Source organism: Pituophis catenifer, unplaced genomic scaffold, assembly GCF_029215685.1.
Source record: "Pituophis catenifer annectens isolate HBS135680 unplaced genomic scaffold, rPitCat1.0.hap2 SCAF_13, whole genome shotgun sequence".
Lineage (NCBI taxonomy): Eukaryota > Metazoa > Chordata > Lepidosauria > Squamata > Colubridae > Pituophis > Pituophis catenifer.
This window is the reverse complement of record NW_027256893.1, coordinates 234,641-260,003: the sequence shown is the minus strand read 5'-3', so window position 1 is coordinate 260,003 and position 25,363 is coordinate 234,641. Positions and strand designations below refer to the sequence as shown.

The following is a 25,363-nucleotide window of genomic DNA, read 5'->3' as shown; positions in this document are numbered from 1 at the left end:
CATTCAAGTGCTGCCCTGAAGAAAGGTGAAAGAAGCATCTGGGCAGCCTCCCTCAGAGCCAGGGCAGGCCGGGCCATCTGGGGGTGGGCTGTGGGGACGATCTCAAGGGCAGGAGGAGCCTGTCCAGATGCAACCTCTGCTTTCCTCTTAGATGGCTGATTCCGGAGGGCTTCCCCAAGTGACTCAGGTGAGCTTCACCCTGCCTGCAGAGGAGCCTGGAGCTGGGCCAGAACCAAGGCCGCCACCTCCCAGGCCAGCTTCCTTGTGGGCCAGGCAGGCCCTCTGGGAAGTAGGCTATGGCTTCTTGGTCAGAGGCCCTTCGCTCAACCTCTTGAGTTCAGAAAAGGCTCTATCAACTTTGAACATTTTTTTCCCCTTCCGTGTTTGGTTTTGATGGAGAATTTGTCCCATTGGTGGTGGAAATTAAATAGAATTAGAATGAAATTCACAAACTGGATTTGAATATGAAATGTCCCAAATGTTTATTTAACAGAATAACAGAGTTGGAAGGGCCCTTTGAGGTCTTCTAATCCAACCTCTTGCACAAGCAGGAGACTCTATATTTCTGGACAAGTGGCTGTCCAGTCTTTTCTTAAAAGCCTCCAGTGATGGAGCAACCCACAATTTTAGAATATATATACGAATATTCATATTTTGTCTCTCCTTTGTTTTCTTACTAGCCTGGGAAACTGACCGAGGCATTCAAGTACTTCCTGCAAGGAATGGGCTACGGTGAGGCCACCTGGGCTTTTTATGTGGGCAAGGAAACCGCTGGCCTGGCCAGAGAGGGGCTCATCACTAGCCCCAAGGCGGGCCAAGTCTTGCTGAATCAGAGCTGTGGCCTTAAGTGCCATCCACCATTTGCCTGAATTACAAAACCCCTGCAGCTCCAACTTGGAGGGTCTTTGTTTTGAAGGGACAGAAAATGGGGCCAAATGCCCACAAGGCTGCTCTTCTTTCAAGCAGACCCCCAAAGTGGGCAACCTTTCTCCAGAGCCGGGTTGCCCAGCCCTGCTCAGCACTACTCCATCAGCTGAGCAAGAAGCTCCTTGGTGCCCACAGCAGCCACACTGAGACAAACTGGGGAGGCTGGGGTAACAGGAGCCAAGTGGCCCCTCCCACCTCTACCCATGCTGGAAAGCTTAAAGGAAGCGTGGATGCCCCCTTCCCCCCACTGGGCTTGGCCCGGTGCTCCTGCCTGCCTCTTGTCCAGGGCTCACTATACCTTGACGGTGCCTGTCCTCTCGCCCCTTCCCCAGAGTTGTCTCACCTTTTGCCTCCTGTTCAACCCCCCACCTTTTTTTCAGTGGCATACCTGAAGGACCGGCGGCTGAGTGGAGGATCAGGTACAGGCAGTCTTGCAGGCTCTGCTCCCTTCCTGCTTGCTATGTGCGCCCCCTGCCCCTCCTCTGCCATACATTGCCTGCTCCACACTCCTTTGTGGTGTGTCCTACTGTGAAGGGGAAGTCATGGAGCTGCTGAAAGCAAAGGAACTCCCTTTGGTTATGCTCTGGGGGTTCCCTAACAGCTCCCACAAAAATGGCCAGGTCAAGAGGGGAGGCATCCAAGGGACCCCAGTTCCAATCTGACATGCAAAAGGAATGGGAGCAATGGCTCTCCAGGAGCTGATGGTCAATAATTCCACAGGGCCATAAACAGAGGGGGGTGCTTGTCCTCTGGGGAGAGGCCGATATTCCTCTCCATTTTGCTGCCATGAAGAGGCATGGGGTGAGATGAGCCATACTTGGCCCCAAGTAAAAACTCTGCCAGTTGGGGCCGTGTGCCCCAAGTCATCTGCTGCCATCTTTTGGGGAGAAGCAGCCTGGTGCCATTCTTTTTGGCAGCCAGAGCCAGCCTGGCCAAAGTGCCTCTCAGCACTTAGGAGTGTTTGCACAGCCGAGCCTTCCGAAACAGGCTGGGATCCATATTGAGAGTCTAGGACAACTCGCCACCTCTGGTTTGCCCTGGCCAACTCAGTCCGTCCTGATTTGCTGTAGAACAATTCTTTTTATTAGTTACATCAATCTAAATTTATTTATTTATTTATTGGTTCGATTTATATGCTGCCCTTCTCCGGAGACTCAGGGCGGCTTACAATGCGTTAAGCCTTCATACTTTTGTATATACCTGCTTAGTAGGACTTTCGCCCCCCCCCCAACCAGTGCTCTTTTTTTAGTCATCTTATTGCCCCCACAATCCGGGTCCTCATTTTACCTACCTCGAAAGGATGGAAGGCTGAGTCAACCTTGAGCCTGGTGAGATTTGAACTTGCAGTAATTGCAGGCAGCTGGTGCTACTTAACAGCACTTTAATCTTCTGCGCCACCAAGGCTCTTCCTAATGTAATGTAATGTAATGTAATGTAATGTGAGAATGCTGGAGCTGAGGGGAACCTCCTCCTTTTCTGTAGCTTGGACTGAGTAAAAAAATTGGGGAGGATGAAGCGGAGGAGGAAGAGGTTCCCCTCGCCTCTGGCATTCTCCCGTGGTGAGTTGTCCCACTCTGAGTTGCCCTGTGGCAAGCTGGCAAGGGTGAGCCGGCTGTGGTGAGTTGTTCCATTCTGCCATACTGAACACAATCCCAGCATGCTCCAAACAAGTCAGGCAGAATGCCGCTTCCCTGGTTGTTCCATCTTCTCAGGTGCCTGAGTTAATCTCTGCCCAGCCAGCGCCCCCCCCCCCCCAGTAATCCTTGTTCTGCCTCTCTGCAGTGCCCTCGGCCAGCATGACGCGCCTGGCTCGCTCACGCACAGCTTCCCTCACCAGCGCCAGTTCGGTGGATGGCAGCCGTCCCAGAGCCTGCACCCATTCCGAAAGCAGCGAAGCTATGGGCCAGATCAACCACACCATGGAGGTGTCCTGCTGAGAGTTCCTGATGCCTTCCCTTGGCCACCACCTTTGTTCAGGGAATGGCCATCCACCATCGCATCATTCGCCAGCCGCTGTTTTTGCCGCTTCTCGTGGCTTCCGTTTCCTTGTCTGCCCATCTCTCCCAATGCCATTACAGATACAAAGTTGAAGGAGGAAGCAGCAGCTTCCTATCCAAGGCTGCCTTCCTGTTTGTTAGAGATGTCATTTTAGAGTAGCCGTGTTCCCTTGCTCCAATCCGTCCTTCACAAGCAGCCCTGTTGGTTCCTGTAGCAACAGAACTAGCCCGTTTCCCCCAGAGCCTGGAGGCAAGCAGGGCATAGCTTGGGATTGACCAGCTTGAGGTTAGAGCTTCTCTGCTTGGTGTGCCCAGCATTTCCCCAGCAAGTCTCAGCTCCTGGCCATTGGTGGGGGCAGAAAATGGCAGCATTCAAGGCTAGAAGTTGATCTGTAGCTCAAATGCTGAGCCAGCTGCAGCTCCGGCAGATGCTTGGGCTGCAGTTGAACTGCTAAGTGGGCCAGGCACAAGGCTTGCAAGCTGTAGGGTCTTGTGTGGAAAGTTCCTTTGTCCTCGACTGCCTGGGTATCAGAGTGGCAGCCCCTGATGGAGGCCTTGCTTGAGGGGCTCACGGTGGGAGCAGCAGGAGCCTCCGGTCACAGGGAAGGGAAGATCTGAAGCCGCTTGATCTTCCTCAACAGCCCGGCTCCCACTAGGGGACAGTATGGTGCCGATCCGCCCTCCCCAACCCCCAGCGGTGGGCAGGAGTGCTGGCTGGGGTGGGTCAGCAGCATTTGCAACTCCACAAAGGCGCTTAGATGAGAGCAGGCGGACATCGGAGCAGCACAGCTATGCAGGCAGGAACCTCCCCTTACGAGGCTAGGAAATGCGCCTAAGGGGATAAAGACAGGAGCCCCAGACAGGAAAGTCGGAAGCTGTTTCTCATTCAAAGCGGCTGCTAGTCAGGCCGATCCCCCAGCCAAGGCCCCGCTTGTTGTCCCACGGGGGGTGGGGGTGGGGAATAAAGAGGAGGAGGAGGAGGACTCAGCCCCCTCCGGGGGGACTGCCTGGTTCATTTTGCGTGGAGCAGGGAGTCCCCGTGGAGAGCCTGGCTGGGCAGCCCCCTCGAGACCCGGGCACCCAACTCTCCGCTCCCCTCCGGCCTCTGGTTTAGAGGCATCCGGGCTCCGGCCTGGAACTGGCGGCCCCGAGCAGCTTCCCGGGACCGGAGAGCCGCCCCTTCCCGTTGGTGGGCGGGGCTGCTGTCCGGGCAAGGCCTGTGGGGCCGGGAGGGGTGGGGGGGGGGGTCTCTCCCGGGGCACGACGAGTCTCCCGCATTGCCAGAACCGGCGTCGAGCCCCTCGGCGGCGCCGCGTCACCGTGATCGCGAGCATCTTCCTTTGTCTCGTTCCGGCTCCGGGGCGGAAACCGGCCGAATTGTCATGTTTTGCAGCGCATTGTAGACTTGGAACCCATTAAACAACCGCATCTTTATTTCACAGGCGGCTCTCGCTCATTTCCTCGCGGCGTTTTGGGGGGGAGGGGGGGGAGGCGGGCGGGGGGGGCGCCTCGGGTCTCCGGCCCCGCCTCCTTCCGGTCTCCGCTTCCGGCCCGCCGCCCTCCTTCCGGGTTCCTCCGGCCTCTTGCGAGCCAGCGGGCGAAGGCGATGGCGGGCGCGGCGAAGCGACCCCGGCGCGGCTCCCCCGCGTCTCCCGCGCGCGCCCTGCCTGCTTTCCTGCGCTGGTGCGCCGAGGCCGGCGTGGAGCTGAGCGCCAAGGTAGGCCTGCGCCGGGGTCTCCGAGTCCGAGTTGTGCGGCTCTCGGGCAGTCCCAGCATCCCCCCCACCCGCCCGTCCTCGGGCCTTCCTCCGGGGCTCCGGTCTGATCTCGGCGTCCGAGGTGGCGGCTGTTCCATGGCGGCCCTCTCGGATCCTTCGCCCGAGGACCCTCCGAATGCGCCCACCCGCGCCTTGCATGTGGGCGCTCCTGCACGATCAGAAGCCCGGCAGCCGAGGGGTGGGGGCTTCATCGGCCGCGTCCTGCCTCCCCCGGGGTCCGCCGGCGATCCCCTCTCTCGGCCGCTGCCCTCTCCTGCTTGCAGGTCGGCGTGAGCCGCGAGGGCACCGTGGCCGCCTACGGGCTGCTGGCCAGGGAGAGCTTGGTCGCCGGCGAAGTGCTCTTTAGCATCCCCAGGACGGCGCTCCTGTCCCAGCACACCAGCGCCCTTGCTCCCCTCCTGCGGAAAGGTACCGGCGCTGCTTGTGCTGAGGGGGGATCGGAGCGTGTTTTGGGCCGCCGCCGGGCAATGAGGTGGGTCGGGTGCTGAAGGGGCCCCGGCTTTCTGCCGTGGTGGTCGCTCGCTCTGAACCCTTCCCCTGAAGGGAAGGTGGGGTGGAAGTCTAAGAAGCAAATGCAAGTATTCTGCCAAGGGGGGAGATTCCCATCTCTGGGCAGAGAAGTACAGTGTTCTTTAGAGACTCCTTTGCCCCACCCGAGGGTGGCAGAGGGCTCCTCCGTCTGCAGCTCCTTGGAAGTGCTGGAGGGGGGGATTTGTTCCCTCCATTGATGTTCCACTCCTTCCTTTTCTCTGCCTTCGCTAGAAGAAGCCTCCCTTCAGAGCTCATCGGGCTGGGTTCCTCTTCTGATTTCTCTCCTCTACGAGTGCACAGTTAGCAGTTCCCGTTGGGGGCCTTATTTCTCTCTCTGGCCCCAGTTCACTGATTTGGATCACCCCATGTTCTGGTAAGAGGAGCTGCCACACTGGCTTCTTTACCTGTGACTGTAGCAAGTGTTCAGACAGTGAAGACAATGCACTGAAGCTAGGAAGGCCTACGGAGGACTGGAGAGATCAAGCTGGCCTACAAGATCAAATGAAGAATAGAAAAGACACACACATTAAAAAAATAGCAGGCCCTTTTCCACTCTTCTTCTGCTGTCCTTTCTTCTGTTATGAAAGCTGCTTTCTGTCAGAAGCTAAACTTAAATCTCTCAGCAAAGCAGATACAAAAGCTGTGTTTAAGTGTGAAATGGATGTGTGAAGAACTAGCAAGCTTTTCCAACCTCCATAGTTTCTTTTTTTGAGGTGAGGTGAGGTAGGATAGGATAGGATAGGATAGAATGACTTTATTTGGCCAATTGTAATTAGCCATACAAGAAATTTGTCTCCTAATATGGCATTCGCCTCCAGTGAGGAAGCTGCTCTTTCTGCTGGCTCTCTTGTGCAGGAGTCCTGAAGAACAGGCACGGCTTCTGCAAGGGACAGGAGTCCTCGAAGCTGTGGAGAAAGACTTGGCCAATATCGAGATGGAGTATTCCTCTATCATCTTGCCCTTCCTGAAGGCCCACCCAGATCTCTTCAACCCGAAAGTGCACACACTGGAGCTCTATCGGAGGCTGGTGGCATTTGTCATGGCTTACAGGTAAGAGGAAGAGGCCAAGGATTGGCAGCCTCAGAAAGCAAGACAGAAAATCTTCCTGATAAAAGAAAGAAGTTTCTTTGCAGGTAGAATATTTTATCAAAATCACATATGCCTCCGAGAGGAGTGTTTGGGCAGGACAGATGTGAAATGGTTGCATTTTAAGTAAACATACAGGTAGACCTTGCTTACCAACTGCCTTGTTTAGGGACTGTTTGAAGTACAATAGTGCCAAATAATAATTTTACAACCAGTGCTTACATTTATGATATTTATGGTGTCCCCTGATCATGTGATCACCATTACTGTCAGTACCCAATGTGTCTCTGACTTGTTATTTTTCTTCTCTCTTGCAGACCAGAGGGGTTGGAGAGGAAGGGATTACAAGAGAGTAAGCAAGTACCTAATGGGGAATACACATCAAAAGCGTGGCAGTGGCAGCTGCTAGCGCATCATGCAAACAGCCTAATATATTTCTTGCTGTTTTACTTATTTGCTTTTTATTTTATTTCTGTAGATAACTCTCAACAATTGACTCTGAGCAGCTTATATTATAAAACCAAAAAACAAATTTAAAATAATTAAAATACTTAAAATATTTTTGATCACTGAGTAAAACTATTGCCATGGATCTTATTCGTTTTTATTTATTATTAGCTTACTCTCTAAATACAAACATTCCCCCCTTGCTAATTATTTCAGTGCCAATGTGAGCATTCTAAGGGGGATAGAGAAGGAAAGCATGATTTCTGTCACATGATTTTCCACTTAGTAATCACTTCATTTAATGACAGCTGCCAGTCCCAGTTGTTGTCACTAAACAAGGACTAGCCTTACTATATAACACATAACTACTGCAACCATCTGTTTTCTGAGGTTTTAGTAGAAAGCTTCTATAGTTTTTACTTAGTTTGGACACTGAAGAAACCTTAACCAAATAATTTATGGATTTAGCGGCCGCTTGGCTGTCAGCCTAGTTACAACTAGTTACAGCAGATTTTGGGATCCCATAGCTGCTCTCCTTATTTGCCTCAATGTAATTTTGTTCTCCTTCAAGAACTTCAGTCACTTCTTTCTCATTTGATGCAGTTTCCAAGAACCTCTGAATGAGGAAGAAGAGGAGGAAGAACCTAATCCTCCAGTGATGGTGCCCCTGGCAGATCTTCTAAATCACGTGGCCAACCACAATGCCAACTTGGAATATTCTCCGGTGAGCAAGAGCCTCACTTGCCATCCTTGAGATTGCATTGCCCTGAGACGTGCATTTCCAAGAAGGCTTTGAAGAGGGATCCAGGGCAGGGATACCTTTTTGTGCCCTGCCCTGGATGCCCTGTTCTAGGTCAGTGGAGTAAGCACAGCTCAGCACTTAGTAGAAGTGAAAATGACTTCTGTTGAGAGACAATCATCTGCAGATGATTGGCAGGCAAAGCTTTTTTTCTAGAGATAACTCAGGAGAGCAAAAGAAGAAGGAATCTGAAGCTTTCCTGCTGTCTTGGCAGGAGTCCTTGAAAATGGTCACCACTCAGCCTGTCCGCAAAGGCCAGGAGATCTTCAACACATACGGAGAAATGGCCAACTGGCAGCTCCTCCACATGTATGGCTTTGCTGAGGCTTACCCTGGCAACACCAATGACTCTGCTGACATCCAAATGTCGACGCTGCTGAAAGCTGCACTTCAAGGCAAGTGGCTCACTCCTTATTTAGCACGAGGAACACCTCAAATTGAAAACTGGAGATTTTCTGTTTCAGAACAGAAAGGTTCAGTCAGACAACAGACCTCGCCCATGAGGGCAGGTCATCTGAAAATCTCCTGAAAGCTTAATGGAAGGTGGGCTGGAGAGGCCATTGTGATTGATTATATAGCACTCAGAGAAGTGGGGGGCACTTCCAGTGTTTGAGGACTTTCTGCCTCTAATAGAGCTCAATTGAACTAGAGACTGTTCATGGCAGAACAGATTGATTGACAGTAACAAAAAGAGAACCTGGAAAGCACACTCACTTGTAGGAATTTCCTGGACAGACAGAAATAAGAATAGAACAGAACAGAACAGGACCAGAGTTGGAAGTCTTCTAGTCCAACACCCTGCTTAGGCAGGAAACCCTACACCACTTCAGAAATGATTGAAGACAATCCATTGAGGGCTGGTTGATAGGCCTGTTGCTGCAGGTACTGCTGCATTTTAAGCCAGCTGTATGAGCCCATGTAGATGCAGCATAATAATCCAATTGTGAGTTCAGCAGGGTGTGAAAACTGAAGAGCCTTCCAACTGAGGAAAGGGCAGAAATGGCACACCAGGAGAACCCCTGCAAAGGCCCTCATGGCCATGGCTGCCACCTGCTCTAAGCAGTGCTGGGAGTCCAGAAGGACCCCGAAGGGCCTTAACTGGTGAAGCACAAGGCCACCCAAGGGTGGTAACTTCCCTGACCCTGTTGGCCAAAACAGCTGCAGCCACTCAGTTTTCTTAGAATGGAGTTGAAGTCTCTTCTGCACCGAACATTTCAGTTGTGTTCACCAGATTGAGAAAGTTGCTTATTTGTAAATTCCAACCAACTAGATCACACTTAAGTAGGAGAGAACTGCTACTTTGCCACTATTCATTTAAACCAGGAAGACAAAAGGTTTTTGAACCAGAGAAGGACAGGTTTGTTTCTTTCTCAAACAAGCATTTCAGAGCTGCTTCTGACTGTATGTTATTCAATCAGCCACAGATACAGACATGGAAGAGAAGCTGGTCATGGACCAATGGAACTTCCTTTGCCATCAGGAAATGGTGGGTGAGGAAGGGGCGTTTGTGATTGGCTGGGAGAGAGTTTTCACTGAGGAGGAACTCTCGGTGGCATTACAGGTGAGTGATCTGACCTCCTAATCTGGAAATTATTTTGGTTAAGCAGCAGGAGAGTTGGCCAGTTGGATGCTCCCTGATGTGAAGTTTCCGAAAGATGCCTAATTAATTCATGAGCCACGAGCCAAATTTCAAAAGAAATACAGTCATTTATTAGGAGCACCATTTCGGCAATATTTGGATGCAGTTAGAATTAATCCCACATAGATTTATGTTCCCCTATGACCTTGTCTCTCCCCTCCTCCCTGGCCATGTCATAAATCACATTCTCCAATTAACCACTTTGACTGGATGTGAAACCCAAAGCTCTCCTACTGATTGCAGTAGAAAGGCATCTTTGAGTAGATCTTTTCTTATCCACTCAACTGTTGGGTTTTTTTTTACTGTTTTATGCTTTTCCCAAAGCTTTGCTTACCTCAAGCCATGTGCTCTGTTAATGATGTTGAAGAGGGGGTTTCTTGAGGGATCTCAGGCATAGCCAGATATTCGATCCGGCTTTAAAAGGGGTAAGTCCTGTGCTGCTATGTAACACATTATTGTATGCTACTTCAGCAAACGATAATAATTCAGCCCAATCATGTCAATTTACATAGCATCTTATATATTGTTCTATCATTGCATTTGCTTGTTCTGCCACTCAGTGACAAGGATGAAATCCAGAACTGAGTCATTGATACGATCCTATTGATCAAATGAATTCTCTCCCAAATTTTGTGGGGAACTTCACCCCTCTGTCTGAGATGATACTTTTAGGGACTCCATGCAGCCTATAAATATGCTGCACAAATGTCTTGACCAGACACTGAAGGGATCTCTGGTCCTCCCTATTCTATTGTTTCTATTGTTTCCTTCTATTTCTTTGCACTGTTCATTTAAGAATGCATTCTTACCTCTTCTAGCTATTCTCTGGAATTCTGCATTCAACTGGGTGTATCTTTCTCTTTCTCCCTTGCCTTTCGCTTCCCTTCTTTCCTCGGACAACCATTTTGCTTTCTTGCATTTCTTTTTCTTTGGGATGGTTTTAGTTGCTACTTCCATCCATAGTTCTTCAGGTACTCTGTCTACCAGATCTAATTCCTTAAATCTATTTGTCACGTCTACTGTATATTCATCAGGGATATAATCATATATACCTGAGTGGCCTAGTGCTTTTCCCTACTTTCTTCAATTTAAGCCTACATTTTGCAACGAGAAGCTCATGATCTGAGCTACAAAACCTGGTCTTGTTTTTACTGACTGTATAGAGTTTCTCCATCTTTGGTTACAGAGCACATAGTCAATCTGATTTATGTGTTGACCGTCTGGTGATGTCCATGTGTAGAGTCTTCTCCTGGGTTGTTGGAAAAGAGTGTTTGCTATGACTATCGTATTCTCTTGACAAAATTCTATCAGCCTGTGCCCTGCTTCATTTTGTCAGTAACAGGCCAAACTTGCCTGTTACTCTGGTTATCTTTTGGCTTCCTACTTTAGCATTCCAATCCTCCATGATAATAAGGACATCATTTTTTGGTCTTAATTCTGTAAGGTGCTGTAGGGCTTCATAGACTGGTCAATTTCATCCTCTTGAGCACCAGTGGTTGGGGCATAGACTTGGACTAGTGTGATTTTGAATAGTTTGCCTTGGATTCGAACTGAGATCATTCTGTCATTTTGGGGATTGTATCCCAGTATTGCTTTTCCTACTCTTTTATTGACTACTTCCAGTGAGCCCAGAAGGCCCAAAAATCAGCTGCCTGGTGCGCATATGCATGCCGGAGCTGAGCTCATGTGCCCACCGATATGACTATGCGTGCCACCTGTAGCCATAGGTTTGCTATCACGGGCCTAGGCCATCTTTATGAAGAGCAACAATTCGTTTTTTTCAGATCCTCAGAGAGTTCATTGCCATGAGGTGCCATGTTGAATTTCCGGTGACCAGTATGAGAGAGTGAGAGCGATAACACGAAATTTAACACACTCGCTCCCCCTTCACACCTGAGACCTTGTACCACTGAGCCACATGACTCCAGGGAGGGAAAATGGCTACTTGGGCCCCATGTGGACATTATCACTTAGGGGTGTACTCACTTTTTTTTGTAATTTTTTTTTAATTTTTTCCAACATAAACATAAAAAAGAAAAATTTTCTCAAGAACGAAGTCTTGGTCCGGTCACAAATGGGTATACTAATTTAACAAATAAAAACAAATAATTTTAACCTAAATTCCAGCATCTTAATTTAAATCTTTCTATTATCTCATCATATATCTTAATCTCCTACTAAAGCAAAGTTCATTTTTATATTCAATTATAAATTCAATTATAAATCAAAATTCAATACCGCTCTGTCTAAATTTTTTTTCTATTGCTCCTTTTAACATCAACATTAAACACAAAACCAGTCTAATCTATTAATCTATATATTTACCTTACAATTTTATCACCACAAATCTTAATTTCCAAATGTATACAACTCAATTTTTATTTCAATCTATTAATCAAAATTTCTTTCTATTTTTCTTGTTTTCTAGACCCAATTCATCCTATCTTGATCTTAAACTTTTACACAGATGTCTCAAAATTTTCCATTTTATTTTAATTATCACCCAACATTTTCTTTTTTACCCCTTATTAATAATTATTCTTCAGTGTATTCTCCTCATTCTCCTCCATCACTCCCCCTATTGTTTGGCTGATTTCCAGCATAACATATTTTGGCTGAGTTTTCAGCATATTCTCCTCCATAACTCCAACTATTATTTGGCTGATTTCCAGCATTTTCTCTTATTTTGGCTGATTTCCAGCATTCTCCTCCATAGCTCCACCTATTATTTGGCTGATTTCCAGCATTACTTATTTTAGCTGAGTTTTCAGCATATTCTCCTTAACTCCAACTATTTATTTGGCTGATTTCCAGCATTACATTATTTTGGCTGAATTTTCATCTTATTCTCCTTAACTCCAACTACTATTCTGCTAACTTATTTTAAAATTTTCTTTTTCAATATGTTATCTATTAATCCACTGTTTCCAACTATTCTAGGATGTATCCCCATCTATTTCTTGATATTAATCATTTCCAACATATGTTAAATTCAATCTCAATTATGACTTCCCTCTGTGTACCTTAGTATATCATCTATAATCATTAACAATTAATCATAATTATCATCCACCACTTTGTTATCAAATTAAAACTAAAACATGCTACATCAAATTATGCTTTTATGGAAATATCTCTATTAGTCACCTTAACTTCCCACTTCTATTTTAATTATCTTTTATTTTTAATTTTCTATCTTTATTTTACCATAAGCACTTCTTGTTTTTATTTAAAGCTCACTTAAACTTTGAACCATTTAAACAATTAAACATTCAAACATTGTTATCTGATTTATCTATTTTGCTTCTTCATTTCCTTATCTGTCCATAAGCATTTCAATTCAAAGTCAATACTTCCACGCTTAGAACTCTGCATATTCTTTTTAATTCTATTATAAAATCTGTTTCCAGTAAAATCCATCAGCTTCTCCACTTCCGTTCCTGCGCCAAACCTTTTGTTGCTACGCCAGTTAGTTAAAAGTTTATTAGTCATTGTGCTTCTTCTTTCTTTATAAAGCCATTAGAAGACAGAATAGGAATCTCCAAAGTTCAAAAAACCATAGTTCTTTTCAAAGTAATCTACAATATGTAACGAGTCAAATAGGTTCTTTTCAGGAAAAAACAAGTTTCCGCAATCAACACTTCCATTTAGTCACAGCTTCAATTGCCATTTTGAAACATTTATGTAGCAATCCATTTAATCTCTTTGTCTGGCTTTTAAAGATGGCAAATCCTTAATTATCGCTTTTCTCTTTTCCAAAAGTCAAATCCATTTCAGTTTTAACAAGAAAATTCGAATATCCAGCTCTATTTAGTGAATAAGCAATTCATTCCAATCAATCAGTATTAAAGTAAGATTCTTGAAGGGTCTTTAACTCCTTTCCTTATTTTACAAGCCCCTCAGATCTTTCCTTATTCTTCAAGCCCCTCAGATCTTCAGCCGCTAGGTAAGGCTGGGGGTCTTATTTGTAAATATCCTTATTCACACATTGGGTTGGTGTCACTCACCTGGCTCCGAAGCACATCGTCCTCTCTTCCTTCCTCCTGCGTGTTGCTTGTCTTGATTTGTCACGGTCTCGAGGCAGCCGCCATGGCTGCCGTCCCCCGCCGCTGACTTAAAGGGTTACCTCCAGCCTCCGAGGAACTTGCCCGTTCCTCTCAGCCGCCCAAGGGATCCCTCTTTCTCCCCTGTCCCTTCAGGACAGGGTAGGTCCACAGACCTGTTAGCGGCGGTTTGCCAGTCGGGGTTTGTGCGGGGCTCTTCAGAGCCCTGCTATTTCCCGGACTGCATCCCCGTGACACCAAACCGGAAGTCCCTCAGGGGTGTACTCACTTTTGTTGCTATCAGTTTAGACATTAATGGCTGTGTGTTGCGTTATTTTGAGGGGACAGCACATTTACACTGTATACTCTTGTATATTGTAGCCAAGTGTCATTTCTTCAGTCAAATGAAAAGATATACTTAAATATTTACAAAATGTGAGAGGGTGTACTCACGTCTGTGATATACTGTAGTTCTTTGCTTAATCCATCTCGGAATTTGTAGACCAGCATATGCTCAGGCCACCCTCTCAGACAAGTCACAAGGCTACGAAATTCCCTAATGTATTCAGCAACCGGTTGCTTCCCTTGCTTGATCGTCTGGATTCTCACACCTGTCTTCTGTCAGGTTTCGCTGCTATCTTAAATAAACTTCATTCTCAAACGCAAGGTCTCTAATGAATCTTTTTTTTATTTAAGAATAGAAAGAACGACATTCCTGAACTCTGTGCAGCCAAAACTGGCACCTCCTTCCAAACCCCTCCCTTTCCGTTCTTCAATCCCAATGTCTCATTGGCCATCGTGCAGATCCATCTCTTTGTCCCAAGCACTTTCTTTTCACAGGAATTCCCCCCTCCCTCTATCACCCAGGTAACGCTATCTACTAAAGAGCAGGAAACTGGGTAAAAGTTCATCTCAGCATTAAAGCAAAGCTTCTCCCTCTCTCATTCATGTCAGCGCTGGAGGAGATCATAATTTGGAACGCTGATATCTTCCTTGCCTCAATGGAATCTTCAAATTGATTCCGTAGCATGAAGCCATCCACATCCTGGAGCTCTGGGGCCGCCTCACCATATCCTTATGGTGAGGCGGCCCATAAGCTGTACATCTCCACCCCAGACCACCCCAACGATGCCCTTGATGTGATGTCCCGCTGCCTGGAGGCCGTGCGGGCCTGGATGGGGAGGAACAGGCTCAGACTCAACCCCTCCAAGACCGAGTGGCTGTGGCTTCCGGCGCCCCGATATGGTCAGCAGGTGCCATCGCTGACTATTGGGGGTGAATCTTTGCCCCCCACAGAGAGGGCTCGCAATCTGGGTGTCCTCCTGGATGCACGGCTGTCTTTAGAAGAGCATATGACGGCCGTGGCCAGGGGGGCCTTTTATCAGGTTCGCCTGATTCGCCAGTTGCAGCCCTTTCTGGATCGGGACGCCTTGCGCACGGTCACTCACGCCCTTGTCGCCTCCCGGTTGGACTATTGTAATGCTCTCTACATGGGGCTCCCCTTGAAGAGCACTCGGAGGCTCCAACTGGTCCAGAATGCGGCCGCGCGGGTGGTTATGGGTGCAACCCGTTGTGCCCATGTGACACCCCTCCTGCGCGAGCTGCACTGGCTCCCAGTGGTCTTCCGGGTGCGATTCAAGGTGTTGGTTACCACCTTTAAAGCGCTCCATGGCATAGGACCCGGGTACCTTCGAGACCGACTTCTGCCACCAATAGCCTCCCACCGACCAGTTCGCTCCCACAGAGAGGGTCTCCTCCGGGTGCCATCAGCCAAGTTATGTCGGCTGGCGACACCCAGGGGGAGGGCCTTCTCTGTGGGAGCTCCAGCCCTGTGGAATGAATTGCCCCCCGAAATACGAAAGATTTCCGACCTCCGGGTGTTTCGCTGCGCTCTGAAGACCCTGTTGTTCCGCCAGGCAGGGCTATTAACATAATGTTTTAAATTGGGGTATTTTAAATTTCTGGGATTTTAATTGGAGCCTAATTATTTTAATTGGAGCCTAATTATTTAATGATTTTAAATTTTAATTGTTGTCGTGTTTTTTGTGTTTTTAAATAGGCTGTACACCGCCCTGAGTCCTTCGGGAGAAGGGCGGTATAGAAATAAAATTATTATTATTATTATTATTATTATTATTATTATATCCTTATACACCAACCACTTCGCTGCATCCCTTCCAGGTTCGTGGAAATAGTATTCACATGTGATCCATCCTTGGGGTATCTGCCTCCATATCTTTCTAAATAATTCCACACCTGAGCCAGAAAGTAAGTCAAATACTCCAGTTGGGTGACATAAACTACCATCTGTTAGGAGAATGGGGATGGTGTAGCAAACTGGTGAGTGGGACCCAAAATCGAGTGAGTGGGACCCACTTTGGGGTGGCACAAGAAGCCTCCACTCCACTGGTTCTCCCCATTCATTTCATCTTTTGGTTGCCTTTTGTTGCCCAAGCCTCTGATAAAGTTAAAGGAAATTCATCTTCTACTGCCTTCCTGAGGCCACTCACCCATGTAGTTCTTGGTGCCAGGCAAGGAGCCTTCATGTGCCTCCCTCCTCCAGCAGTAAGTGGTGGCTTAATTAATTAATTAATTAATTACCGCCCTACTCCCGGGGGACTCAGGGTGGTGAACAGCCAAGATAAAACACAGATAATACAAACATTAAAAGTCCATTAAAATTATTAAATATTTTGGCCAAAAACAAATTTTAAACACCCAATTTGTAAAACAGATTAAACAATTTAAAAATTTAAAAGGGAGAGTTAGGCCAGGCCAGCCTGCTGAAATAAAAATGTTTTGAGAGCACGATGAAACGTGCGCAGATCCGGGATCCTCCGTATCTCCGGGGGGAGCTCGTTCCAGATGGTAGGTGCCCCCACAGAGAAGGCTCTCCCTCTGGGGGCCGCCAGTCGACACTGTTTGGCCGACGGCACCCTGAGACCTCTCTATGGGAGCGTACTGGTCGGTGAGAGGCTATTGGTAGCAGAAGGCGGTCTCGTAAATACCCCGGTCCGATGCCATGGAGCGCTCTAAAGTTGGTAACCAAAACCTTGAAGCGCACCGGAAGACCACCTGGAGCCAGTGTAGCTCACGCAGGAGGGAGGTCACATGGGAACGCCACGCCGCTCCCATAACCACCCGCGCGGCCGCATTCTGGACCAGCTGGAGCCTCCGGGTGCTTCTCAAGGGGAGCCCCATGTAGAGAGCATTGCAGTAGTCCAGGCGGGAAGTAACGAGAGCATGAGTGACCATATTTAACGAGTCCCAATCCAGAAAGGGACACAACTGGCGAATCAGGCGGACCTGATAAAAAGTCCCCCTGGCCACACCCGTCAAGTACTCTTCCAAAGACAGCCATGAGTCCAGGAGGATACCCAGGTTGCGAGCCCTCTCCGTGGGGGCCCCCACTATTGGACTCGCCCCCAATAGTCAGTGGTGGCACCAACTGACTATATCGGGATATCGGAAACCACAGCCACTCGGTCTTGGATGGGTTCTCCCCATCCAGTTCCGCACAGCCTCAAGGCACTGGGACATCACTTCAAGGGCATCATTGGGGTGGTCCGGGGTGGAGATGTACAGCTGAGTGTTGTCAGCGTACTGGTGGTACTTCACCCCGAAACCACGGATGATCTCACCCAGCGGCTTCACATAAATGTTGAACAGAAGGGGCGAGAGGACCGACCCTTGTGGCACCCCACATAAAGGGGCCTTGGGGTCAACCTCTGCCCCCCTGTCAACATGGACTGCGACCGGACAGAGAGAAAGGAGGAGAACCACCGTAGGACGGTACCCCCCCACCCCTAACTCCTCTAGCTGGTGCAGCATGATACCATGGTCGATGGTATCAAAAGCCACTGAGAGGTCTAATAGGACCAGGAACAGAGGAACAACTCCTGTATTACTTCAGCTTTCTGATACTGATGAACCCTTGGGTGAGGGGAGTTTCCCGGCCGCCTTGAAGGAGGAGGTGGTGAGACCCCTCCTCAAGAAACCTGCCTTGGATCCAGCTATTTTGAATAACTTTCGTCCTGTCCCCAACCTTCGCTTTATTGCGAAGGTTGTTGAGAGCGTGGTGGCACATCAGCTCCCGTTGGCCCTGGATGAAACACTATATCTGAAACACTGTGCCAGTTGGGTTTCAGGCCCGGGTACAGCATGGAAACGGCATCGGTCACACTGGTGGATGATCTCTGGAGGGCTCGGGACAAGGAATATTCCTCTGTCCTGGTCCTATTAGATCTCGGCAGCTTTTGATACCATCGACCATGGTATCCTACTGCGACGCCTTGAGGGGTTGGGAGTGGGAGGCACTGTTCTATAGTGGTTCTCCTCCTACCTCTCCGGGCGTTCGCAAGCGGTGTTGGCGGGGGGACAGAGGTCTGCCCCGAGGCCCCTCACTTGTGGGGTTCCTCAGGGGTCGGTCCTCTCTCCTCTTCTGTTCAACATCTATATGAAGCCGCTGGGGGAGATCATCCGTGGTTTTGGGGTGGGGTATCATCAGTATGCTGATGATACCCAACTTTTTATATCCACCCTGAATCAGCCCAGTGATGCCCTCGACGTGATGTCCCGGTGCCTCGAAGAGGTGCGGCTCTGGATGGGGAGGAACAGGCTTCAGCTCAACCCTGCCAAGTCAGAGTGGCTGTGGATACCGGCATCTCGGTTCCAAGGGAATATTCCATCGCTGGTTATAGGGGGTGAAGTGTTGCCCCCTGTTGATAGGGCGCGCAACTTAGGCATCCTCCTGGATTCATGGCTGACTCTGGAAGACTGTGACTAGGGGGGCATTTGCCCAGATTCGTCTGGTGCGCCAGTTGCGCCCCTACCTGGATCGTGATGCACAGTCACTCAAGCACTCTTCATCTCCCAGATCGACTACTGCAACGCTCTCTACATGGGGCTGCCCCTGAAGACCACTCGGAGGCTTCAGCTGGTGTAGAATGCAGCCACTCCCAACACTCTCATGTTACACCCCTCCTGCGGGACCTGCATTGGCTACCAGTTGCCCTCCGGGTGAGATTCAAGGTGCTGGTAATCACCTATAAAGCCTTACATGGCTTAGGCCCGGGGTATTTGGCGGACCATCTGCGGCCAGCGACAGCTCCCCATCGCCCAGTGCATTCCCACAGGGAGGGCCTCCTTGGGGTGCCGGCGGCCAGACAATGTCGGCTGGCGATCTCTAGGGGGCGGGCCTTCTCTGTGGGCGCACCTACCCTGTGGAATCAGCTCCCCCTGGGGCTCGGGTGGTCCCTGACCTTTGCTCTTTCCGCCGTGGCCTTAAAACATGACTATTTCGCCTGGCTGACTTGGACTGAAGGGGTTTTAGAGGGGATTTTAATGGTTTTTATAGTTTTATTGGGTATTTTTAAAAGAAAGATTGGACTTTATGTGTTTTATTGTTGTGAGCCGCCCTGAGTCCGTTTGGAGATAGGGCGGCATATAAGTCCAAATAATAAATAAATAATAAAATAATAAATAAATAATAACCCCGGTCGGCAAGTCTGCCTCTCCCGTCTGGATTATAGTCGATGGCCACAGGAGGGAAGTTTCCCCTTGTTTCACCCCTCCATCTTTCTTTTTGTGCATTGCAGACCTCACCCCCAACCTCTCACATAGTCCATATAAACAACTTCACATTGTTTTGAGAACCGTCTGCTTCAACTCCACACCTGCTACAATGTCCTTGAAAAGGTTTTTAGACTCTCAGTTTTCAACAGAGTCATTGAGGTTTCATTTCTAAAGCAACACCTCCTACTCCTTACTCTAATAGCAAGTTGAAAAGAAGAGGCACATAGCTGCCAAAGTTTCAAAAACACAATAAAATTTAAATGTTAAAAAGATCTGTCTAGACCAGTGATGGCGAACCTATGGCACGCGTGCCACAGATGGCACGCAGAGCCATGTTGCCTGGCACGCCAGCTCAGCTCCAGCGCACGCTGATTTTCAGGCCTTCTGGGCCCATTAGAAGTAGGGAAACAGGCTGTTTCCTGCCTCCGGAGGACGGGGGGTGGGAGATGTCTAGGAGTCTCTGGAGGCTGGGGACAGCAAAAACCATCACTTCCTGTCCAACTGAAAGTTGGAAAACGGGCCATTTTGGGCCTCCGAGGGAGTGGGGAAGGCTGTTTTCGCCCTCCCCAGATGCATAGAGGATCTGGACTCAGGTGAGAAAAAAAAATGGGCCTACTGGGCCATCACATGCCAGGAGCTTGTGGGGAGAGGGGGTTGTGCATGCATGTGTGGGGCAGGGCACATAGAATTATGGTTGCGGGCAAGCATGCGCAAACCTCCCCCACCCCCCCTTTCCTGGCACATGATGGCAAAAAGGTTAGCCATCACTGGTCTGGGTCATCTAACCATTGAAGCACAGCATCATTTATATGAACGAAATCAGATACTGGACTGGTAAATGCCCTCAGTTTGCATCTGCTCACGATGTGGTCTACAGTTTGATGTGGGAACTCATAGTCGCATTGAGGGGAAGATACTAGGCCCCATTTATACAAAGAGTCCAGCAGATTCTGTGAGGTGTGAATCCATTCAGGATTGTCCATTGCTGATGTAGTTTAAACTTTTTTGTGGGGTCATTTATATGTCTTCCTATCACCAGGTTTTCAAGCAACCCATTTAATTTCCATTGGGAATTGATGTTAAATTTGGTGGGAGATGTTGCGCAAATGCCAACAGAGGCTTCTTGGATTCAAATGCATGGTGGCGCAGTGATTAGAATGCAGTATTGCAGGCCAACTCTACCAACCGCCAGCAGTTTGATTCTCACCAGCTCAAGGTTGACTCGGCCTTCCATTCTTCCAAAGTTGGTAAAATGAGGACCCAGATTGTTGGGGGCAATATGCTGACTCTATAAATCATTTGGAGAGTGCTATTGCTATTGAGTCTTCCGGCTGATAATTGAAGGGCGGTGTGCACCAGTAGGAGTGAGTTGTCTATGATATTTGCATTTTCTCACTAGTGCATCTTGGCTTTGTAAAGCTGGCAGCGTTATATGGCTTAGAACAGGAAGCCAGCAGGTCGGAATGGTTTTAATGCATCCTCATGGTGTTGATTCTGGTGTCTAATTTACTAGTCTGGAAGCTGCTAAGCCATACCGGGTCACAGTATTCTGAGGTGGAGTAGACCAATCCTAGTGTCTATGACCTGAGGGTGGCAGCTGAAGATCTCAATTTAGTTCCACATAATTCATTTATGAAAACAGTGGCCAATTAGGTATCTCACAGATGCAATTATAATCTATAGAAAAGTTTTTAAATAGATTATAATTATATAATTATACTTCACTGTTGGGCACAGGCACAGGCTGTTGGGGATGAGTCTGTGTTGTCTGCATCTCAAACTGAAGTGCAAATTGTTCCTGTAGTCTGCAATTTTTCTGGAAATCCATTCATACTCCCACACCATTCTCAGTCATCCAGGTCATGGTTGTCCCAAAGAAAGTCCAGTTGCCTCTTGAAAAAGCAGCTTTGGGACAACCAGTCCAGTCAACCTGGAGAATCCCCATAGATATAATAGCTATGCACTTTAGGATGAACACCCTTCGAATGGTATGGGAGTATGAATGGATTTCCAGGGGAAAAATGCAGACTACAGGGGCCATTTGTGTTTCATTTTGAGAGGCAGACTCATCCCCAACTGCCTGCACCTGTGTCCAACACACCCATTTACACTACTCAGGTGACCCTGAGGACACAGATAACCTTGAAGTGGCCTCAATGACTCTAAAAGAATGCAAATGACCTACAAGGAGTATAAATTCTTCCATTCTTCACCATCTAGTTAGAGCTGAAGAAGCTTCTTGAATGAGAAGTGAAACATCTTTAAAGAAAAACAAAGTCCAGTTGCTTCTTGAAAAAGTACCTTTGGGATTTCCACCCATTTTTTCTTGTCCTGCCTTTTGGTGCTTTGGAAAATAGGCCAGTTTTTTTGGCCTATTTTTTTGGTTTTTTTAAGTCAGGTTTTTTTTTAAATTTATATATAAGTATTTTGAATACAGTGTATTATCTGGGCATACCATTTTACAAAAGAAAAAGTAACATATATACTGATAGTACTAGTGATAATACAACAAAATAATTCTAACCATATTTATAATTATATTAGCTTATTTATAATTCTATTGATTATATTAGCATACATAGTTATAAACAACATTCATATTTTATTTGAACATAACAATGCTCTTTCTTCATCTAATTTCTACCTCTTATCTCTAACCATTGATAAAACCTACTCCATGTTAAATTACTCTGTATCTCCTTTATCTTTTAATTTCAATGTCAATCTATCCATCTCTGCACAATCCAATATTTTCCGAATTATATTTTCATCTGATGGGGTGTTCTTGTTTTTCCAATATTGTGCTTAACAGTATTATATTAACAATTCTTGCTGCTGTCAATAGATGTAACATTAAATATATAGTCCCTTTGTCATAGCTTTCTAGTATTATACCTAACAAGAATATTTCTGGTTTTAAATCTACATGCTGCTTAATCATCTTTTCCAACCATGTATGTATTTTCATCCAATATTTTCTTGCTTTATTGTTTTGTTGGAAGAAATCTCCTTCTAGGTTCTGCTCCAAGTGGGGAAAAAGACACTGGAGACATGGAGACTGCTTGGAAAGATGGTTTAATGGTGGACAGGATCACATGGCTTGAGTTCCTGAACAGAAAAGGGCAGATACAGCGAGTTTTTCAGGTTTTATGCTCTCTCTGGCTTTGAACTTCCTGGGGCCCAGAAAGAATACTCTGATTGGTTGTCAGACTCCCAGGGGGTGGAGGTCTTAGCTAGCCGATGGTCACATGTGCTTCCCAGGTCACATGTGAGTTTCTGCTGATATTGTGTAGAGAGCTAATCCTATCTTTGTTGGATCTTTGGCAATTCCTACTATGGCTCTGCCTGAAGGAGGTAGATCTTTGTTACGTAGAATAGACTGGCCCAAGCCTTAATGGCCCATTGACAAAGGGTGGGGGCAGGAAGATGGGAGCTGCTTCAAAACATGCTTATCCCAGGGAAATATAATATTCTGCCTTTTTCATATTTCCTAAAATATTTCACTCTTCCAGGAAAGGGGTGGGTGCTAACTTCCTACAGTTTGAAATAAGAAAAGTAACTTCAGTAGTATGTTCATTTTTATAGTAGTTATTCTCTCTATCATTGAGAGTTGTATGTTCTTCCATTTCTCCAAGTCCAACTTAATTTGTTGCATTAACTTTGTATAGTTATCATCTTTGTTGCACATCTTGCTGTTAAGTAGATTCCTTAATGTTTCACTTTCTTTACTATCTGAAGGTCTACTTTCTTTGTCAATTCATTTATTTATCTGTAAGTTTTTTACTATTATTTTAGTTTTTTCTTTGTTTATTTTCAATCCTGCAACTTCTCCATACTCCTCAATTTTCCCTATCAATCTGGGGCCGGTTTCTAATGGTTCCTCTAGTATAAAAACTAGGTCATTTGCAAATGCTTGTAGTTTATACTTTTCTTTTTTTATTTCCATTCCTTTTATTTCTGGATCCTGTCTAATATTTCTAGTTAACACTACCAATGTTAATATAAATAACAGTGGAGATAGTTTTGTGCCCTTTTTTATGTAAAAACATTTCTGTCATGTCTCCATTCACAATCACTTTTGCTCTCTGGTTTGTGTAGATTGCCAAAGTAAATTTTTTGCCAAAGTCCATACATTTTAATTGTTGTACCATAAATTGCCAATTTACATTGTCAAGTGCTTTCTGAGCATCTAGGTTTCCCTTTCCGCTTCTATGTTTCTTCGTTCCGGCTGTCACAGCTCCGGTTCAGCCATTAATGGCCATCTTCTTCTCTGCCTGTCAGGAAGATTTCTCTGGATCGAGCAAAGTGGACACCACCCACTTGCGATCTACGGAGGGCCCTTCCTATCTTAGTCACCCCTACAGGGTGACTTTGGCTCCGAAGAGCCTCCAGACAGGCAGAACTGGGTTGGGCTCCACAGAGCTCCATTCGCCACAACTGTCTCACTGTGACGTCAGCGCAGATCTACCTTCAATTCCTTCTTTGTGATAGCCCCTCAAATATTCGAACATTGTTATCATGTCAATCCTTGTCGTCCTTTTCTCTAGACTAGCCATACTTTATCTAAGCCCTTTAGCTGTGTCATTACTGCAATGAAAAGAAGCTCTCCTGAAATAAAAACTTGGATCTCACAATGTCCCTCAGATGGCTTAGCTCCCCTTGGTTTGTTCTGCTAACCATTATTGTTTCACACAGAGCCAGCCGGGAAGGATAGTTCCTTCTGACAGAGGAAGGTTTATGTTGAAAAAGGTCAGTATGGACCATCAGAGTGGAAGGTCCTAGAAGGAAAATGGAGACATGGAAGTAGCTGTGGAAAGTTTCAGCTGGTGTGGAACTGCTGAATGAAAAGAGGCTGCTTCAGGAGGTCTCATGCCTGAAGCCTTGGACATTGTGGTCCTGGAAAGACCCAGTCCCTCTCTTGCTGTAAGCCAGGAACAGGCTGGTGGTACTGTTGGTGGTATTTTCACATTGTTGAGGAAAGAAAAAGCAGGTTGCTGATGCAGGATGGTCAATTGCTTTGAGCAAGGATGAGGGTTTTCCCTCAGAATGTTTAGTGATGAAGTGGCCTGTTTTGTTTTACAACTGTATTATGCTACATTACAGTCGTATTTTCCTGATCCCAAATGACAAGAGATTTCTGACATGGTCTTGGAAGAGTTCTGGGTACTGCCAAAATGGGGTTCGGAAACTTCCTGTTGTCCTGTGGCTCCTTCTTGCTCTTGAGGTTGAAGAGCCAAAACAATTGTTAGCTCTGGCTCTAGTTGTAAGGTTTTGGATGAACTTTTACTGCCTGAGTAGACATCCCAGAGTAGCAGTCCTGGTTTTGGTGGGCAGATTGTGCAGCATCTTGGGCTAAAGAGTAGATGGGTTTGGATGCTTTCCTGTTCTTCAGAGGACTAGAGGAGGACTAGAGCTTGGAATGGTGTGTTAGGAAAGACACAATATCGCCTGGAGTAGAGCGTCCTTCTCTCCTTTGTATGATTCAGGAAATTGGAATAAATAAACAAACAAGATTTTTTGAGTCCCTACTGATGTTTTCCTCTACCTGTTTAATAAGATGTAGGAATATATTTCCAGCACAGAAAAACATGTGATTGCAGAACAGCACCAATGCTACATTTTACTAGAGAAGTAAAAGAGAAAAAATTAAGTGTTCCACTTGTGAAAATTACCATCTCGTTGTCATCCCATTATGTTTATGTATGCATTACATTTAGCTAGGTGTTTTGCAAAATACTTCCATTAAGTCCTCGATTCTCTTCTTCTCTATGAGCGTTCTCGCTGTCTTGCGACATGCATTTTACATGCATTCAGCATGTAAGACAAAACCCTGCAAAGGATGAAATTGGCAGACTTTTAAGAAAAGATGAGCTGGGCCTGCTTGAAATCCACTGAGAAAAGCAGTTTTAGATTGAAACCCAAAAGTGAGTTTGCCTGGTGAAATTTGATTTTGGTTGACATCTCGAACTGGGGGTGGTATGTTTGTGTTTGTATGTCTTACTGCAGGTGCTCACTATGTCTGCAGAGGAATTCAAGGAGTTTAAAGAGGCCAAAACTGATGGAAAAGGGACTGCTTGCTTGATCCAGTCAGTTACTATGATACCCAACCTGAGTGCTGCTCAAAAGAAGCTTCTCTTTGATGCCACAATACTAACACTGAAGGCTTTCTCCTCCAGTTTGAAAGAGGAAGAAACGATGCTGGGAGACTTGCAGGCTTATTTGGAATTAAGCTGCCGGGAGCAATTTGCCCTCCAAGTGCGATATGGCCAGAAGAAGATTCTGCATCAGTTGCTTGAGTTGGCAAAGTAGCTGCTGCTGTGAGGGTGGCAGTCTTTTGGGGCTGGATGCCTGAACGAGGCTTCTGAGCAGGTGGAGACTGTTTTCCTAGGCAATAAAAATGAATTCCATAGACAGTTTGTTTCTGTCCCTCAAGGATCCAATTGCTCAGACTTGTCTTCAGTAGAAAGCTTTATGGTCTTTTTTTTTAAATATTTTATTGATTTTATTATATATACATAAAAATATAATGACAATTCTGTTTGA

At 46.8% G+C, this 25,363-nt stretch overlaps 2 protein-coding genes across 10 annotated transcripts in view; both read left to right on the top strand.

Annotated features, from left to right (window-relative positions):
* The window catches only part of NDRG4 (NDRG family member 4), a 29,288-nt gene extending 24,931 nt beyond the window's left edge, over positions 1–4,357 (top strand). For 3 of the 5 annotated variants that reach the window (XM_070953175.1, XM_070953173.1, XM_070953177.1), the window contains 4 exons: positions 152–187; positions 681–732; positions 1,308–1,346; positions 2,710–4,357. In XM_070953175.1, coding sequence (XP_070809276.1) covers positions 152–187; positions 681–732; positions 1,308–1,346; positions 2,710–2,864 — 282 coding nt within the window. In that variant the 3' untranslated portion in view covers positions 2,865–4,357. The remainder of the gene's footprint in view (positions 1–151; positions 188–680; positions 733–1,307; positions 1,347–2,709) is intronic. The other 2 variants (XM_070953174.1, XM_070953178.1) reach the window with 1 other exon arrangement.
* Positions 4,358–4,505: 148 nt separating this feature from the next.
* Positions 4,506–25,363, top strand: SETD6 (SET domain containing 6, protein lysine methyltransferase). 5 transcript variants are annotated; one of them, XM_070952801.1, is made up of 9 exons: positions 4,506–4,641; positions 4,965–5,109; positions 5,464–5,605; positions 6,088–6,282; positions 7,369–7,489; positions 7,779–7,959; positions 8,983–9,125; positions 21,823–21,964; positions 24,827–24,913. In XM_070952801.1, the coding sequence occupies exons 1-8, from the start codon at positions 4,531–4,533 to the stop codon at positions 21,922–21,924; spliced, it is 1,140 nt and encodes a 379-aa protein (XP_070808902.1). In that variant the 5' UTR covers positions 4,506–4,530; the 3' UTR covers positions 21,925–21,964; positions 24,827–24,913. The 5 variants fall into 5 exon arrangements, with proteins under 5 accessions (XP_070808902.1, XP_070808903.1, XP_070808904.1 ...); XM_070952802.1 differs by lacking the exon at positions 21,823–21,964 and adding an exon at positions 9,528–9,628 and having other exon boundaries at positions 24,827–24,912; XM_070952803.1 differs by lacking the exon at positions 24,827–24,913 and adding an exon at positions 9,528–9,628 and having other exon boundaries at positions 21,823–21,907.

What these genes read in the sequence shown, in the direction of transcription:
- SETD6 (XM_070952800.1), top strand. Translation starts at nt 4,531, where the DNA reads ATGGCGGGCGCGGCGAAGCGACCCCGGCGCGGCTCCCCCGCGTCTCCC. An exon ending in GCGTGGAGCTGAGCGCCAAG is followed by an intron (nt 4,642 to 4,964) that starts GTAGGCCTGCGC and finishes TCCTGCTTGCAG; the next exon opens with GTCGGCGTGAGCCGCGAGGG. An exon ending in TTGGATCACCCCATGTTCTG is followed by an intron (nt 5,606 to 6,087) that starts GTAAGAGGAGCT and finishes TCTCTTGTGCAG; the next exon opens with GAGTCCTGAAGAACAGGCAC.